General features: G+C 37.8%; 1 protein-coding gene across 1 annotated transcript in view; it reads right to left on the bottom strand.

Moving 5' to 3' along the window:
* LOC116272550 (alpha-2-macroglobulin-like) overlaps window positions 1-17,877 on the bottom strand; it is a 46,478-nt gene that overhangs the window by 5,257 nt on the left and 23,344 nt on the right. The window contains exons 19-29 of the mRNA XM_031661288.1: window positions 15,859-16,087; window positions 15,029-15,155; window positions 14,567-14,688; window positions 13,885-13,936; window positions 7,426-7,509; window positions 6,971-7,147; window positions 6,589-6,676; window positions 5,016-5,172; window positions 4,662-4,736; window positions 4,066-4,246; window positions 1,602-1,825 (exon numbers count right to left, since the gene is read on the bottom strand). Coding sequence (XP_031517148.1) covers window positions 1,602-1,825; window positions 4,066-4,246; window positions 4,662-4,736; window positions 5,016-5,172; window positions 6,589-6,676; window positions 6,971-7,147; window positions 7,426-7,509; window positions 13,885-13,936; window positions 14,567-14,688; window positions 15,029-15,155; window positions 15,859-16,087 — 1,516 coding nt within the window. The remainder of the gene's footprint in view (window positions 1-1,601; window positions 1,826-4,065; window positions 4,247-4,661; window positions 4,737-5,015; window positions 5,173-6,588; window positions 6,677-6,970; window positions 7,148-7,425; window positions 7,510-13,884; window positions 13,937-14,566; window positions 14,689-15,028; window positions 15,156-15,858; window positions 16,088-17,877) is intronic.

The raw sequence follows: 17,877 nt of genomic DNA, 5'->3' as shown, positions 1-17,877 counted from the left end.
CTTTGATTTCCTACTTCCCTCACTACTTAAATATTGGAGCTCTAATTTCAAGATTGATTCTAATCTTTAGATAGTTGAAGAGCCATAACATTCAAATATCTACCTTGGACTGTATGCCCTACCTGTTTATTTTATTTATCAGAAAATTGATCCTTTTCTCTCTAAGTATATGTGGAACATGGAATGTGGAAAATATAAGTGAATGATAATCAGTTATTGGCATCAGCTATTTGCTAACACGTCTTTCTTGACAACTGTGGTCGTATCTGACATCACCCAAGCAAAGTTCAGTCTGGCTCTCTCCCATATTAAACTTTGCTCAGTTGCTGAGGTCAGTGACCTGAAGAGAACCCAAGGTTCTTTGCAGCCATGAGTAGAGTCATGCTTCAGTTTCTCCAAAAGAAATAAAAGATGAATATTATAATTATCTTATGGATTGAATGACATTTTTATTTGGCTTTCCCTTTTTATTGGGTGATTTCCTGTTCCCAGTGAATGTCTGCTGGTAGATATCCTCATCAACACTGAACCTGGATGGCCTCCTTCAAATAATATATTTCTAAGAAATGAATGATAACCTTTAACAAAATTACTTAGTTTTTTTCATTCATATGATGAAAGATTAATACAATGGAAATAGGATGGAATGCCATTTTGTCACATTTTTTCTGTTTTAGGGTATATAAGCAAACATCTAAATTCTCCGAAGATAAAACTGCCTGCTGTGTACATATCAATGAATTGTTTAGATACATGGTTATATAGCTAGACTTAGGAGGTTGGATGAATCGAGACAGTTCTTTATGCTCCTGATGAATAAACGTTTGTGTATTATGAGGTGAATAGGGGGCTGGATGCAGTGGCTCACACCTATAATCCTCGCATTTTGTGAGGCCAACGAGGGTGGATTGCCTGAGCTCAGGAGTTCAAGATCAGCCTGGGCAACATGGTGAAACCTCGTCTCTACTAAAAATACAAAAATTAGCCAGGCATGGTGGCACATGACTGTAATCCTAGCTACTGGGGAGGCTGAAGCATGAGAATTGCTTGAACCTGTGGGTGGAGGTTGCAGTGAGCCAAGATCGCACCACTGCCTTCCAGCCTAGGTGACAGAGAAACACTCTGTCTTAAGGAAAAAAAAAAAAAAAGGTTGAATAGGGGAAGCACAAAATGTGTAGTTTTGAAAAAAGCCTATTAAAGGGGACCAAAGAATGGAGAGATTTGTGAGCAGAGGTTGTTGGAGGATTTTGAGTAGAGTTCCTTTGAACAGTTTGAAAGAGACCCTATAGCTTCCAGGAGAATGGCAGGAGACATCTCCTTCATTCTGCTGATGCTCCACTGCTGCTTGAGGAAGGCAGTGTTGTTATGGGAAACAGAAGGATAATAACACAGTGATGGGTTGCCGGAATTCTGAGCATTTCCTTTTGGCCCTCTTTGACTTTCATTTGCTTTTATTTCCCATTATCCTTGGATACTGAAAACTTTCCTTCACTTCAAGTTATTGTCATCTTTATTTTTTCTTCTTGGATGTGTTTGTTTCTTTTTTGTTCAAATCTTTTGCTGCCTGAAGGTGAAATCAAAGGTTTTGGCAAATCACCAACCTGGGTGGAGGAGAAACCGCCCTGGGAATTCTGCTGCTTCGTGATCCACTTCACGATGTTGGTTGCAGAGGTCAGGTCCTCCGAGGTGGGGGCTGGCTGGGCCGTGAGGTAAGCGAGGAGCACATAGGATGTCATCTCCACCTCAGCAGAGGGAGCCTGGGGTTCGTAAAAATGCCCCACTGGGGCCTTAGGTTTCTGAGGGCGCTCCCAGTGGACTGAGTTGTCTTAAAGGTGAGAAAAAGATATTTATGAGTGACTACATATTTATATTTAAATATAAATATAAAAGTACCCAAGCTAGTGTTGAAATGAGAATTGCATGCCCATTATAATCCCCTGAACTGTAGGTAGATGCTTTTCCTTCTATGTAAATCCGAATTTGGTGTGTTTCAGCCCAGCTAAGGCAGATATTGATGCTGGAGTCAGAAGCCTATGCCTATCTATGTTTTCAAATAGTTGCTATAGTTGGGTTGGTGGGAGAAAGAAATGGCACAGCAGTTGTCTCATTGGGTGTGGCTGTTTCCTATTTTTGATGTTATATGATGTTATATTAGACCATAGCTGGAGTTTGTTTACATTTCCTGTAAAGCCTGTCTTTAGCAATTTCTTGTGAAGATCACAGATCACATGAAATAGTAGAGTTTGTACTCATTAGATTGAAAAAAAAATACAGTAATCCTTGAAATACCACAGGCTGACATGAATGTGAAACAGTGGGAACCGATATACACTGCTGTGGGAAGCCAATTGCTCTTTGGTGATATTCAACAATGGGGAAGATATGCTTAGCCCACTAATCCATCATTATGCTTCTCAAAGTATAATTTGGAGAAACACAGATGCACAAGAAAACAGGCACACGAGTATTCATTGCAGCATTGTTTTTAGTAAGAAAACATAAAAAAATTCATGGGAGAGACTCGATGTGTAAATTATGACTAATTTATAGACTGTAATGTATTACACAGCAGTGAAAATTAATGAGCTGACTCTGACGTACTTGTATAGGGGTCTTCATCCACATAATGTTGAACTTAGAGCAAACAAAAAACTAAGCTGCTGAAATATTCAAAAATGTTTCTCTTGTTTCTTGAATGAGAGAGAAAAAAATCTTGTTTCTGTCACGGTGAAACACATGTAAAGATTCTGAATATTAGTTAGGGATACATATGCAGAAAAATATAAAGAAATCCATGGAATCGTAATGACAAATTCAGGCTAATGATTGCCTCTGGAGGTGGTAGTGATACACAAGGGATTTATTTTTCCAATATCGGTAATTTTCTATTTCTTAATCTATGATATAGTTATACAGTGTTTTCTAGTTATAGCTTATGCCCTTTTGTGTATCTATTATAAAATATTTCTCAATATATTTCAAGAAGAATTAATGGCTATCAAAGGAAAAAGGTAGACTATTTTAATGGACATCTTATGATTTGCATTTTATTTTCTATGTTTTCAACCCCTCATATAGACCATGGTATATGTAGAAGTATTGTGTGAATATGAGTAGACTGGGCAACATGATTGGTCTTATGAAATAGGCTTAAAATACCAGAATTCACTTTGGGAGGCTGAGGAGGGCGCATCACAAGGTCAGGAGATTGAGACCATCCTGGCTAACACAGTGAAACCCCATCTCTACTAAAAATACAAAAAAATTAGCTGAGTGTGGTGGCGGGGACCTGTAGTCTCAGCTACTTGGGAGGCTGAGGCAGGAGAATGGCGTGAACCTGGGAGGCAGAGCTTGTAGTAAGCCGAGATTGCACCACTGCACTCCAGCCTGGGTGACAGAGCAAGACTCTGTCACAAAAAAAAAAAAAAAAAAGAAAATACCAGAATTCATTCCAGTAGTTACTTCCATGATTATTTTCTTATGTTTAAAGTTATACAATGTACCAGGTAAGAATTGGGCATATATTGAGAACTGATATGTTAGTAGTAATAACTAGTACTTTTTTAGGATTTGCTATGTGCCATTTACTCTATTGTTTTATGTATACCAATTCATTTAATACAACAGCTCTGTGAGGTCAATACTATTTTTATCCCCATTTTACTGAGGAAGGAACTGAAACACGAGGAAGTTAATGACTTTCCCAAGCTCACATAGGTAGCACATTTTGGAGCTAGTCTCCAGAGAATGCTCTTCTTACTAGCATACTATACAGATGGTCCCTGACTTACAATGGTCCCACTTAAGATTTTTCAGACTTTACAATGAGTTTGTCAGGATATAACCCCATCATAAGTTGAGAAGCATCTGTACTACCTCTTGTCTTTTGATTTCTGATTTAAGAAATCCTAGATTTTATAAAATCACAATATGGACAAAATACATATGATATATAGAAAAGAAGAGAGGAGACAGGGATCACAGGAGGTAGGAGTGAGGGATTTTTGCCATGCAGCTCTTGATACAGAGGATGGGCCAGGAGAAGGATCTCAGGTGTGCTCTCACCTTTCTTCACAGCTTCCTCATTAAGTGACTCGAGTACTTCCTTCCTCTTTTCCTGGTTACCTGCCAGGGCAAAAGCATAGGCCAGCAGTGCTTTGGTATATACATGGCTGCCATGGGCCCCTTCTTGTGTCGTCTTCCAGGCTGATTCCAGGCAAAACAGGGCATTGCGGACAACAGGGTGCTGTGAAGGCAGAACAAGAAGGGAACCGAGCTATGTAAACAGACATGCTAGCGTTCCCAGGCAAATATACAGATCACAGCACGGAAGTTTTATAAACGCATTTTCCCAACTATTCCTCATTCTTATCGATAGATATAATAGTATTTTTGTCTGTTATTCTCACATTCAAAAGACATATCTTTAAGTTTTTTTTTTTTTTTGAGTGGTGGTGGTAAATAGCCTAGGGGAATTACTGGGAAAATTTAAACCTTTCTTATATGGGTTGACCAAATTCTCTGTAGATCTGGGAAGCACTGGCATTGCATAGAAGGAAAACTGACGCTTTGCTTTTAATAGGATAGCATTTCAAACAGCAGGTCAGCAGTTTCGCTGCATCCAGAACTCTCCTTCAGCAGAGGAATGAGGTGGTACCTACAGTGACTGAGAGAGGAATCTCCAGAAGGGCGATGGTGATGTAGGCGGAGAGGGTCACTTCATCTTCTACTCCTCCCTGTGAATACAAGAGAGAGATTTGAATAATTCAACTTCTGAGAATGCCATTGATTAGTTATTTCTATTCTGCTGTGTCATGGAATTCATCCTTACCCATATCCATCCCTATAGGGCAAAGTATCACAATCCACTTTTGTTCTATCCCCTCTTTTTTGGTGCCATCCAGGTTTTATTTTCTTCTGATGCTATCCCTTAGAAATTTTCACATTATCACTTCCCTCCTTATCCTTGCAGGTATCATAACGGACAAATCAAAACTAGCTCCAGAATGATTCACCTTTATGGCATTGTTGAGCAGTGATCCAGAGCTCCTGAAACAGCCATTGTCCTTCTGCTTCTGGGAGAGCCATATGAGGGCTTGGGTAATGTGTGCTTCATCGATGAAGATGTAGGCTCGAGCTTGGGCAAAAGTCTTCAGAACAAAGGCTGTGAGCCTGACCAGGGAGGAAGCGATCATGATATTTATGTTGTTACAGTGGTTTTACAACCACTTCACAGCAACAGGCTTCATATGATGTCAGTTAGCTAACAAAAATTCTTGTGTACTTAGAGATCTCATCTCCTTGATTAATCTTTAGTCTGCTTGATTAATCTGCTAGATCTAGTATTTCCTTGCTACCTCTCTCTTTGCCACAGGGAGTCTAAGTATATTTTATTTTATTTTAGTTCCGGGATACATGTGCAGAACGTGCAGGTTTGTTACATAGGCATACGTGTGCCATGGCGGTTTCTTGCACCTATTGACCCATTCGCTTAGTTCCCTCTCCTCACCCACCACCTCCCAAAAGGCCCTGGTGTGTGTTGTTCCCCTCCCTGTGTCTGTGGGTTCTCATTGTTCAACTCCCACTTGTGAGTGAGAACATATGGTGTTTGATTTTCTGTTCCTGTGTTAGTTTGCTGAGGATGATGGTTTCCATGCAGCTTCATCCATGTCCCTGCAAAGGACATGACCTCATTTCTTTTTATTGCTGCATAGTATTCCATGGTGTATATGTACCACATTTTCTTTATCCAGTCTATGATTAATGAGCAATTGAATTGGTTCCACTACTTTGTTATTGCAAATAGTGCCGCAATAAACATACGTGCGCATGCGTCATTGTAGTAGAATGATTTATATTCCTTTGGGTATATGCCCAATAATGGGATTACTAGGTCAAATGGTATTTCTGGTTCTAGATCCTCGAGGAATTGCCATACTGTCTTCCACAATGGTTGAATGAATTTACATTCAAGTACTTTTTTTTTTTTTCATTCAAGTACTTTGAATTTACTTATTTTTGTTAGTTACTCGAGTGAGGCTTTAAATCTCTCTTATCTTTAGAGATTTCCTTCTGCAGATGACAGAATCTTCTCACATGCAGCTCTTATATGCAGTAACTTTTGATATTGCTTTACTTTAGGGATTTAAAAAATGTTTTACATTACCGTTTCCTTCTCAATGGTTTCCTCCTATTAATGAATTCATTCTAAATCAAGCTGAATGACTTAGAATGTGACACGATATACACTGAAGTTAACATGGTTTATCTGGAAGTTATATATGTTCACTGGCAATATCATTTTAAAACTCATGGTTATGGCAGCTACTTTAGAAAGAATAGCCATTTCAGAAAGAAAACCTTGGTATATTATTAATAGGGTCAATTTTGGAAACAAGCCTAACATACATGTATTTGGATATCAGGTTTTCTTCTTGGTACCTTGCTACTCTTGGTGGATTTATCTAGTATAACAAACCATCGGTCTGATAATACATATCTGATAGTGTTGCTGTGAATATAATTGAGGTAATACATGTAAAAGAGCTGGCACACATAAAGGAGCTCAAAAAATTGTTCTTTCCTTACCAGGTGTTGCCCTGGTTCCTGCCATATCGCTCCCCAAAAGTGCTGTAGGAGCCATCATAGTGTTTGTAGTTCAACTGTCTCTGGTAACCTGGAAAGGAAGATTAATGAAACAGCACAATGGATTAATGTGCAAGCTGAGGGTGGAGGAATTACTAAAATACCTTGGCTTCCCTTGTGACATTTCTTAAATTTTGTTGTCATAGATTAGGAGTTTCTGAGCCTTAAACATTTTATTGGAGGTTGGAGCGTGGATAGTTTCCATGAAATTAACTATCATAGTAGGCTAAGCTAATGTATCATGATATTCATAAGTAACTGAAACCTACTGGGAAATCCAGTTGAAATAACATTCAAGTTTTCCCTTACTCGAGTAATCACTCACCAGTGTTGAGATAGCCAATGGCCTTGGACTCGATCTCTGGAGTAAGCTGCTGTGTTTCATTTAGATAATCCAGAACATAGATGTTAGGAGCAAAGAGGACCATATTCTGCTCTCCACAGCCATAGGGCATCTGGAGAAGATTTTGTATGTTTTGCATGGCAGAGCCTAATATGTCTCCTAGAGAATGGGAGAGATGGGAAGTCATAAAGCTTGGAGATTATCATCTATCAAAATCATTAAGCAGAAATAATTAGTTGAGCTTAGAATTTGAGAAAATTTAGGAAGGATGATTCTTCCAGGGATAGGAGTATGATTGAAAACAATAAACAAGCCCAAAGAAGAAGAGAAGAAAGAAGTTAAAATTATAGTGTCACTTTTAGTATATATTTATGGCAAAGAAAAATAGTATAATAGAAGCTGTTAATGCCCAGATCCATTATGGGTTGGAGACTCACCCAAAACTGAGACAGAAGCTCGGGCAGATTCTTCTACGACATTTGGTGGCAGTTTCAGGGATAATTCTTCAGATACCTCACCACCTAGAGAAATAAGCAAATCAGACATATGAAAATTATTTCTGCATTATATCTTTCTAAACAGCTCTATGACCCAGAAGCTAGGACTATGCCTTATACTAAACTTCTCCTGAAAAGTTGTCCTCCTTTAATACAACAGTAATATACATATCTTACAAATGGGCTACTGGTTCCTGTGATTTTCAGAATTTCTTCTTCAATGATCTTTTCAGTAACTTATGTAGAATTGCACGCCAAATATGACAACAAATTGTAAGAGCCTGGTGATGCTGTGATTCAGCTGCTGTCATCTGATGGCTAACACAAGATGGTTATCACAAGATGGTCTATTTAGCCCCCACCACCAACTTCCTTACTCAACAGTTGTATGGAGAAAATACCAACAACAAAGCCCTATAAGTATACATAGGTAAAGGAAAAATTACCCACAAAAGGTCCTGAATTCTATAATAATGCTATGTTCTTTCTTCAAATATTGGATATAAAGATAGTATTTTTATGGAAGACCTAGAAAATTGAGGATAAGAAAGTGAAGATGAACAGTATTTGATGCATTGAAAATAAAATAATTACTACTGATGAACATACATTTACTTCCATTTTAATCTTGGTAAATTATATGAAATGAAAATGAGAGAAGTGTCGTATTTATTTTCATACTGAATTCCTTCCTCATAAAATTCATATTAAAATGTTTCTTAAAAAAAGCCATTAGCATAGTTAAGGGACAAAAGGCCAAGCAAAATAAAATGCTTGACTCACTGAAAATAAAATAACTGCTACTGATGAATATACATTTACTAAAATTTTAATATTGGTGAATTATATACAAATGAAAAATGTAGCAATTATCTTCCCTTTCTCATAAAATTAATATTAAAACTTTTGTTAAAAAATGCCATAAACAAAGTTAAAAACACAAATGACCAAATGAAAGAAAATATCTGCAACATATTCAACAGATAAAGAATTAGTGTCATACAACCGAGTCAGAAAAAAACTACTCAAAAGACAAATGGCCAAAGATTATAAAGGCAATTAATAAACATGCAAAACTAAGGTCATGCTTGTAATTAAAAAAATATAAATTAAAACAACAGCAAAATTTTTTTTTCTAAATTTTTGGCAAAAATTAAAATGAAAAACTTTGATGGTAACAGATGATGGCAAGTATAACACTATGGTAATGTATACTGGTGGAAGTATAAATGCATTTGGGTAATAAAGAGGAGAATTTTCTTTTTGTAGTTCTATTAAAACTCAGAATAAAGCAAGATGATGGACTAGAAAGTCTCAGGATCTTCTCTCCCTCCACAGAAAGTCCAACTAGCTACTATCCACAGATCAGAAAATCTATTTTGAAAACCCCAATACTTGGAAACAAGTCTAGAACACATGCATTGTTCACAGAACTGAGTGAAGACAAATTAGAAGGGTAGGAAGAATGGTCTCGCTTTGACCATGTCACTGTTCCCACTCCTTTAGGTTAGCACAATGCCAGACAGAGAGGATTCCCCTGGGGTCACAGTTTCCACAGAGGGGAAAGAGAACCAGAGGTAGACATCAAGATTCTCAAGTATTCAAAGACACTTCTCAGGAAGCCCACTCTGGTCTCATTTCACTGGGAACACTGGAAGTAATGGCATGACTAGACTACCTGAGGTCAGGTAGAAACAAAGAAGGACAGAGCTCACAGTGACCAGCATGTGGATTTTAGTAGTGCTTCTGTGTTTCTGCCAGCTATGGCACTCATTCAGAGACACCAGCCAACTGCATAGCCCATCTGCAAAACTGAGCTGGTCACTTTCAGAAGCATGGTGGGAAGTTCAACCTAGCTTGAGTTTCCAGATGGCCAGTCTGTAAGCCCAGCTTCAGAGCTTATGCCAGTGATCCCACCCAGGTAGGAGACACTTCTGTGCATTTCATAGAAGTGTAGGGGTTAAATACGCTTGACCTGGGAGTCTAAAGGGTGGCTCAACTCAGCCAAAACCTCACTCCATGGCTCCATGCACAAGGGTGGGGTAGCAGTCCTCTATTATGCACATCTAAGAAGTATAGTATTTATTTCTGTCCAACCCAAGCAACAACTCCACCTAATCTCACAGCCCAGATTGTGACCCTGTCTACCTTAAGGTCCCAAATAGCAGAATCATCCAGCCAGGCAATATATCCTGTGACTGGCCTGACCAGAGGCCCTTGCAGTACCCAGCCAGCAGCTCCACCAGATAGCAGAGACCAAACAGCGATCTTGCCAGACAGCAAGGCATAACCAGTGGCCCTACCAAACATAAGAGCAAAGGCAGTGGCCCAGCCAACTAGGGAACCCATGAAAAACTCTGCCTGCTCAAGGTTGTCACCAACTGATCTTTCCAGAATTATAGGCTAGACTAAATAGCAAATGTTTATCCCTGCCAAAGAATACCTATAAAGGCCAGAAGAAGTGGCTTTCTCCTCAAATGCACAAACAATGCAAGGACAAAGGATTATGAAGAATCAAGGAATCATGACACCTCCAAAAGAAACTGACAAAGCTCAAAAAATTGACCTCATAGAAATGAAAATCTATAAAATCACTGACAAAGAATTCTCCTCTTGAATAATCCTCTTGAAGAAATTCAGTTGACTACAAGAATATATAAATACAAAATTAAATGAATTTGCAAAACAATACACCAACAAAGTGAGAAGTTTGACATGAAATAGAAACAATTATCTGCAACTTAGCTAATATTGTAAAATAAAAAATAAATAGAAACAATTAAAAAGAAACCAAATAGAAATCCTAGAAATAAAGAATACAATGACTTTATTTAAAAATACAATAGAAAGCTCAACAGTAGACTTGGTCAAGCAGAAGAATCAGTGAGCTCAAAGACAGAATATTTGGAATTATCCAGGCAGAAGAGCAGAAAGACAAAATAATGACGAAAGCCTATGGAAATTATGGGACATCATCATGAAATCAAACCTTTGCATTTAAGAAAGTCCAGAAGAAGGAGACTATAAAGCATATTTAAAGCAATAATGAAAAAAAAAAGAGTACAGAATCAGGAAAAAAAAAGAAAAAAAAAAAAGAAACATGGCTGAAAACTTCCCTGATCAGGGGATAGATGCCAGCATCCAAGTACAGGAGGCACAGAGTTCTCCAATGAAACAAATGAAAGAATTGTTCACTAAGACACAATAATTAAACTATCAGAAATCAAAGACGAAGAAAAAATTCTGAAAGCAGAAGGTGATAAGAAACATATCACATACAAAGGAATTCCAATACAACCATCCATGGGTTTTTAGCAGGAACCCTGCAGGCTGAGGGAGAGTGGAATAATATATTCAAAGTGCTGAAGGAAAACAAAAATAAAAACAATGTGTAATCAAGAATTCTTCATCCAGCAAAGCTGTCTTTTAGAAATGAGGGAGAAATAAAACATTCCCAGACAAACTACAAGCTAAGGGAGTCGTCAACATTAGTCCTGCCTTCAGGAATTACTGAAGGGAGTTCTTTAAGCTGAAACAAAAGGTTCCTAATTAACAATACAAAAACACAAAAGCACAAAATTTAATGGTATAAGTAATACAGAGCCATATTCAGAATACTCTGTGACTGTAATGATGGTATTAAAAGTACTTTTATCTCTAGTACAAGGGTTAAAGGACAAAATATTAATAACAAGCATAGGACAGTGTGATTAAATCTGGAGGAGATTATGTTAAGTGAAATAAGCCAGGTACAGGAAAACTCAGTGTTAGAATGCCCCGAATTCAGCCATCCAGAGTTTGCATTACTAATTATTTAAGGAAACATCCCCTTTGGTATGTGATATGTTTCTTATCACCTTCTGCTTTCAGAATTTTTTCTTCGTCTTTGATTTCTGATAGTTTAAATGGTGACCCACTGTCACCATTTATTTTCAAAGTAGTACTGGAAGTATCAGCAAGAGCAATCAAACATGAAAAAGAAATGAAAAATATACAAATTGAAAAGGAAGAAGTAAAATTTTCACTGTTGGTGATGACATTATCATATATTGGGAGCTCAAAAGACTTCACAAAAGGGTTGCAAGAACTTATAAATGAATGCAATAAATTTGCAAGATACAAAATCAACACATAAAAATCAGTAGTATTTTCTATACACTAACAATGAATGATCAAAAAAGAAATAAAAACAATCCCATTTACAATAGCTATGAAAAAAATATGTAGAAATAAATCTAATCAAGGAGGTGAAGTGTACACTGGAAACTATAAAACACTGATGAAAGAAATCAAAGAGAACACAAATAAATGAAAAGCATACAATGTTCATGGATTGGAAGAATTAATATTGTTAAAATGTCCACACTACCCAAAGCAATCTACATATTCAACGTAATCCCTATCAAATTACTGGTGTCTAGTTATGGAATCATAAGTGTCATCAACAGATGAATAGATAAAGAAAATTTGGTATATATACACATGGAATTCCATTCCATTTTAAAAAAGAAGAACATGCTGCCATTTAGGGCAGCATGATTAAATCTGGAGGAGATTATGTTAAGTGAAATAAGCCAGGTACAGGAAAACAAATATTGCATGTTCTCATTTGTATGTGGAAGCTAAAACATTCAAATTCACAGGAGCAGAGAGTAGAATGGTGGTTATGGAGCATGAGGCTGGAGTATAAGGAAGATTGTGTTCAAGGGACACAAAGTCTCAGACAGAAGGAATACATTTTTTTCTTTTTTGGATCTATTGCACAGCATGGTGAATATAGTTAATAATAGAGTGTTGTATGTTTCAAACTTGCTTAGAGAATTTCAAACGTTCTCACCACAAAACATAAGTATTTGAGATTAGCTTGATTTAATTATTTCACATTCTATTCATAAATCATAACATCAGTTTGTATGCTGTAAATATATACAATTATAAATGGTCAGTTTACAATGTAATTAAAGAACAACAACCAACCAAACAAATAAAACTATGCATATCTACACATATGCTCTCTGACTCAGGAATTTTTAACATTTTGGTATGTACCCTAGCTGTATTTGTATATGTTCATAAGGAGGCTATTATTATAATTAACTAATTTTTTTAAAGCTAGCAAATAGTTGAAAAAATCAATATAGGAAGACTAAAACACTAAGCAGAATTGTGATATATTTATATTACAAGATTAAAAGCAATGAAAAGGAAAGACCTAGATCTACAATTTGACATAGATAAATCTCCAAGACAGGATGCTGAGTAAAAAACAAACAGTGATTTATACAATGAAACTTATACAGTTTATTATATGTAAATCACACATCCACAAACATATACATCTACACACATTATTTCTAAAGATAAATGGATGACAAAGTACTGAAAAATGTTCAGGGGGTTGACATTAACCTTTAATATGATGTTCTCTTTTGTTTTTTTTAAATAAGAATATATTTTTATATAATTAGGTAAGCAAATTTGATTATGTTGGTAATTAAAATGAAATTAAATAAAGCTATTTGATGATTAGGCCTTACACCTAAGAGATAAATCAAAATAAGGAACTCAGAAATGGAGAAGTCATGATAAAAGGATTGAATGATAGGTACTCAATTCACTTAAATGTAGAAATAAGGCTAAATGACGAGGAAAGTATGGTTTTAGGATACATTTTATATGTTACATCTTGGCCACAGATGAATAGGTAAAGTATTTAGTATTTAGGATGAAAAACATACTAAATAGAAATTGTAGGTAGTCAGAGTATGGTGTTGATTCAGTGTTGGTTTGGGGTGAGAATGCGTTGTGCTGATACATTTCTTAGTGTATTAAATTTTTACTGTAAGTTTCTTAGTGTATAAAATTTTTACTGTAAGTTTTACTGTAAGTTTCTTCTCAAATGATTGATAGAGCATTAGGTACAGGATAGGCATCAAACAAACATTAATATGACAATAATGGTAAAGGCCATGACAACTTTTTCTTTGGGAAATAGCAATCCCATTATCAAATACCGTTGGCTATGCAAAACTCAGTGTTAGAATGCCCCGAACTCAGCCATCCAGAGTTTGCCTTACTAATTATTTAAGGAAACATCCCCTTTGGTAATATTCATTTTGATTCTACCCACTTTCTACCTATGCCCATACCATACACTGGTCAGAAAGTCATTTGATGTTTGCATAGGTGCTACATAGATCAAGACTCAGAATGCAGGCCTAGGGATATTCTGATCAAATTACTTGGCCTTCCTAAGAACTGTTTTCCCCAATTGTCAAATGCATTGATGCTGCTTCAGGTCTTAGATCACAGAGAAAGTGTAGGAATAATATATAAATGTTCTTTGAACTTTAAATGTTAGACTTTAATGTTTTTTAAATTATGATGGTTGACTCTTACCTGATGGACAAAGCAGGGAGTTGAATGTTGTTTCCTTCTCTAGTCCTTCAGGCTTTAGGTAAAAGAAAGAAAAGTTAGTGAGAATGGACTGACCTTTAGAACATGTGTGTTAATGGAGGGACCACAGATATCTGGATAGTGAAGAGAAGGATTTGAACTGTATTATCTAAGAAAATTCTGTACATATAAGCAATATATGTAGGAGGTAATTTTATGCAAGAAAGTAAATCAAAGGGAGGCTGGGCATGGTGGCTCACACCCATAATCCTAGCACTTTGGGAATCTGACGTGGGTGGATCACTTGAGGCCAGGAGTTCGAGACCAGCCTGGCCAACGTGGTGAAACCCTGTCCCTACTAAAAATACAAAAATTAGCTGGGTGTGGTGGTGCACGCCTGTAATCCCAGCTACTCAGGAGGCTGAGGCACAAGAACTGCTTGAACCCTGGAGGCAGAGGTTGCAGTGAACAGAGATCCTGCCACTGCACTCCAGCCTGGGTGATGGCAAGACTCTGTCTCGAAAACAAAAACAAAAACAAAAACACCCCAACAAAACAGAAAGTAAATCAAGAGACAGAGAGATACATGAGAATAACATTATAAAATATCCATATATTATTATTATGTTACCCATCTATATTACTATATATTATCATGGACTATATATTATTTAGGCTTACTTACTTCAACCAACAGAGGCTTGATGATTGTGTCTTTCTTTCCATATTGAGGGACTGAAGCCACCTCAGTTCCACACAGCTCTTGAGACTCTAGTGCCTCTGCACTCACAGTGAAATTCACATTTCCTGGGGAAAAAAAAAAAAAGGCCAATAGAAATGAATGCCATCTTCCCCTTCCTCCATGCCTCCAAACTCAAGATTTATAAATGTTCAATGCTCTGTAAACTTTTGTTTTATTAAAACACAGAAGCAGGAATGGAAACATGCAAATGAGAGGTGAATGATACTGGGAATTCAAGGTGGAGATGTTGAGGATATCTTTGTAGGTATCTTAGAATAAAAGACAAAGGAAAAAAATCGCAGCATCTAGCGGTCTTTTCCTGAAGGAAGTAGCACTCAGTATAAGGTTCCCACTGCCATAGGCAATCTTTGAGTAAAGAATTACCTCTAGGAGTTTTTTGCTCACCTAATGATTTTGGGGTTATTGCCCAGGACACAGTTTGCCGCCCGTTTGCACAGATGCAGTGAGGCTCTTGTTCCTTCTCCACTGGGACAGCTAGGAAGGCGGGAGAGGCTTCCAGCTGCACACTGACCTGAAACCACACATAAGAAAGAGAGTAGAGGGGGAAGGAGAACAGAGGGAGAATGGGTTTGCAATAAAGCATCTTGAGGAATTGGTTAGATTTCAGGTTGCCTCACATTAAAGATGATATAAATGAAGATCAAATACCTGAAATACATTTAAGTGGATCTGACATATAAATCTGAGTTATTTTGGAAGCAACCTGCTCTTTCACATGATGGGACCAGAGGAAGGGAAAGGTAATGATGGCATGCTGCTCTACCTCTTTGGTCTGGAACTTTGACCATTCGCTCAGATCTCCCAGCAGAGGATACAAGACTTATAAACAGTTATGGTTTCAGCAGAGGTAAGATGCTCACAAATAACTTTTAAAATTAGGTTTAATATAATGAATGAGCTATGAAAAGTTAAATATATGAGATCGTAGAGGTTGAAACCTTATGGAATCTGTCATGAGAATAAAGTCCTGACTTTTGTCATCCCTGTCAGGAGTCTTCATACCACACAAATACTAACTTTGAAGGGTTATAAGGGCTAGCAACTTGCTTTATGGTGCAATTTGGTATTTGGAGATCTCACAACCTGTAACTTATACAATCATGAATATCTAGTAAGCATAGTTTGCATACAAGAGTTTGTCAGTACTCCTAGGAATGCAACTTTTAATTTACTTGATGGCTACCTTGTGTGTAATTGAGGAAAGAGATCCTTACCCGGATGCATTTGGGAAGGTAGTTTAGGACCGTGGCCTTGAGTGTGAAGGCCTCTCCACGGATCACAGAGTAGGGCATTGTGAGCTCCACAAAGAAGGGCTGGAAGGCTCGGAGAGAGGCAGTGGAAGAGATACCAAGTCCAGCGTCTTCAGACAGGCAGAAAGCCCCTGCCTTCCAGTCAGTGATGGTGTCAGGCACTGTTACTCCTACCTCAGCCACACCTGATGAGCTGGAGAGGAGGGAAAGTGAAGGATAGAAATGAAGCAGTTAAATACATCCTCTCTAGGGAGAGAATCCCTAGGAATGATTCTACTGTCACGACTTAAAAACACTCAATAGAAAGACCAATAACGGAGAGTATAATCAAGGATTGAGATGGGGAATATAAGGCCTTTTCTTCCAGCTGTTTTTAATTGTAGTATATCAGAATTGTAGCATAACTTTTTACAGACAATATAGTTATAAATGTAATATGCAGTTTGAGATTGTTCTTCAGTTCTCTTCCCAAAAATGCTGTTCCACTGAGGGCTGCTTTATAATTTTAAATTCTACTACTATTGTGTATAGTGGGTCTGACTGAATCTGTATTTAACTCAGGATTGCCAACCAATGAGGGATCTCTTACAGGCATTAATCTGTGCAGTACTTGGTTATATTTGGTCTTTATGCCCATTTTCTGGAAATCTTAGAATTAAATTTGCACAAAATTTTTTAGCTCTGATGCAATTAGATTAGTAAGACTTCTTAGCTGATGTATTTACGTTAAACATCTCCTGAAATTAGCAATGCGTTTGAAAGAAGTACTTCAGTACTGAAAAATTAGCTAACAGCTCCTAGTTAGGCTTCGTCTACCCACTTCCTCAGTTGCTGACTGAGTGTTGGGCTTCTAACTAGCCTGCACGGGGAAGCAGAAGGGGCAGGAAAACGATCGACTTACAGGGAGCCTGAGAAGCAGTAAGGGCACTTCCCATGCCTCCTTCCCCCGGCTCACCCCACAGATAAAACCAGGTCTCCAGCATACCCCTGGGAATAATTTGTCTATGCATCAAGCACCCCAGCGTCTACAGCTCCTACCTAAGGGTCGGGCTCCTAAATCACCCAGGAGTAGTTGGAGCTCTGCAATCAGGAGTCTCCCTAGACCACAGTGAACATAGAGGTGGTTTTAAATAGGCCTTTGAGCAATGCCAGTGGCTACCTGCCCCCAACCACCCCTTGCCTCAATACGGAGAGAACAGGCAAAATCTCCTAGCTTCCGGTCTCTCCCTCGAAGGAGTTTGTCTACACACATTTCTGGCTGCCTCCTAAGGGTTGGGCTTCTAAACAGTTTGCATCTGGGAGTGAAAGGGAGAGGTAGACAAGACTCCAGGAGCCTGAAAGGGAGCATATGGCCATTCCCACTCCTTCTCCCCACCTGCGCCACTGGCTTGTTTCAGGGATAAAACTCCATTTCCAGTATCACTTTGGAAGGAGTTTCTTCACTGTCCTGGGTACAAATGCACATTGCCACAGCCATTATGGAAAACGGTATGGAGATACCTCAAAAATTTTAAAATGGAAACTACCATATGTCCCAGAAATCCCTCTTCTGGGTATACTCCCAAAGGAAATGAAATAAGCACCTCGTAGAGATATATGTGTTTTGGTGTTCATGACAGCATTATTCACGGTTGTCAAGATATAAAAACAACCTAAGTGTCTGGGTGAATGGATAAATAAATTGTGGCTATGCATAATGGAATATTATTCAGCCTTAAGTCGAAGAAGATCCTGCCATTTGTGACAACATGGATGAAGCTGGGGGAGATTATGCTAAGTGAAATAAGCCAGACACAGGACAAATACTGCATGATCTTACTTGTATGTGGATGCTAAAAGAAGTTGAATACATAGGAACAGAGAGTAGAAGGGTGGTTGGGGTTACACGGATGGGGAGAAGCAGGTCAAAAGGTACAAAGTTGAAGTTATGTAGGATGAATAAATTTAGAAATCTAAAGTACAGCATGAGGACTATAGTTGATA

Source organism: Papio anubis, unplaced genomic scaffold (assembly GCF_008728515.1).
Source record: "Papio anubis isolate 15944 unplaced genomic scaffold, Panubis1.0 scaffold125, whole genome shotgun sequence".
Classification (NCBI taxonomy): domain Eukaryota; kingdom Metazoa; phylum Chordata; class Mammalia; order Primates; family Cercopithecidae; genus Papio; species Papio anubis.
The sequence above is the reverse complement of the archived record's forward strand: the minus strand, read 5'-3'. Positions and strand labels throughout refer to the sequence as shown.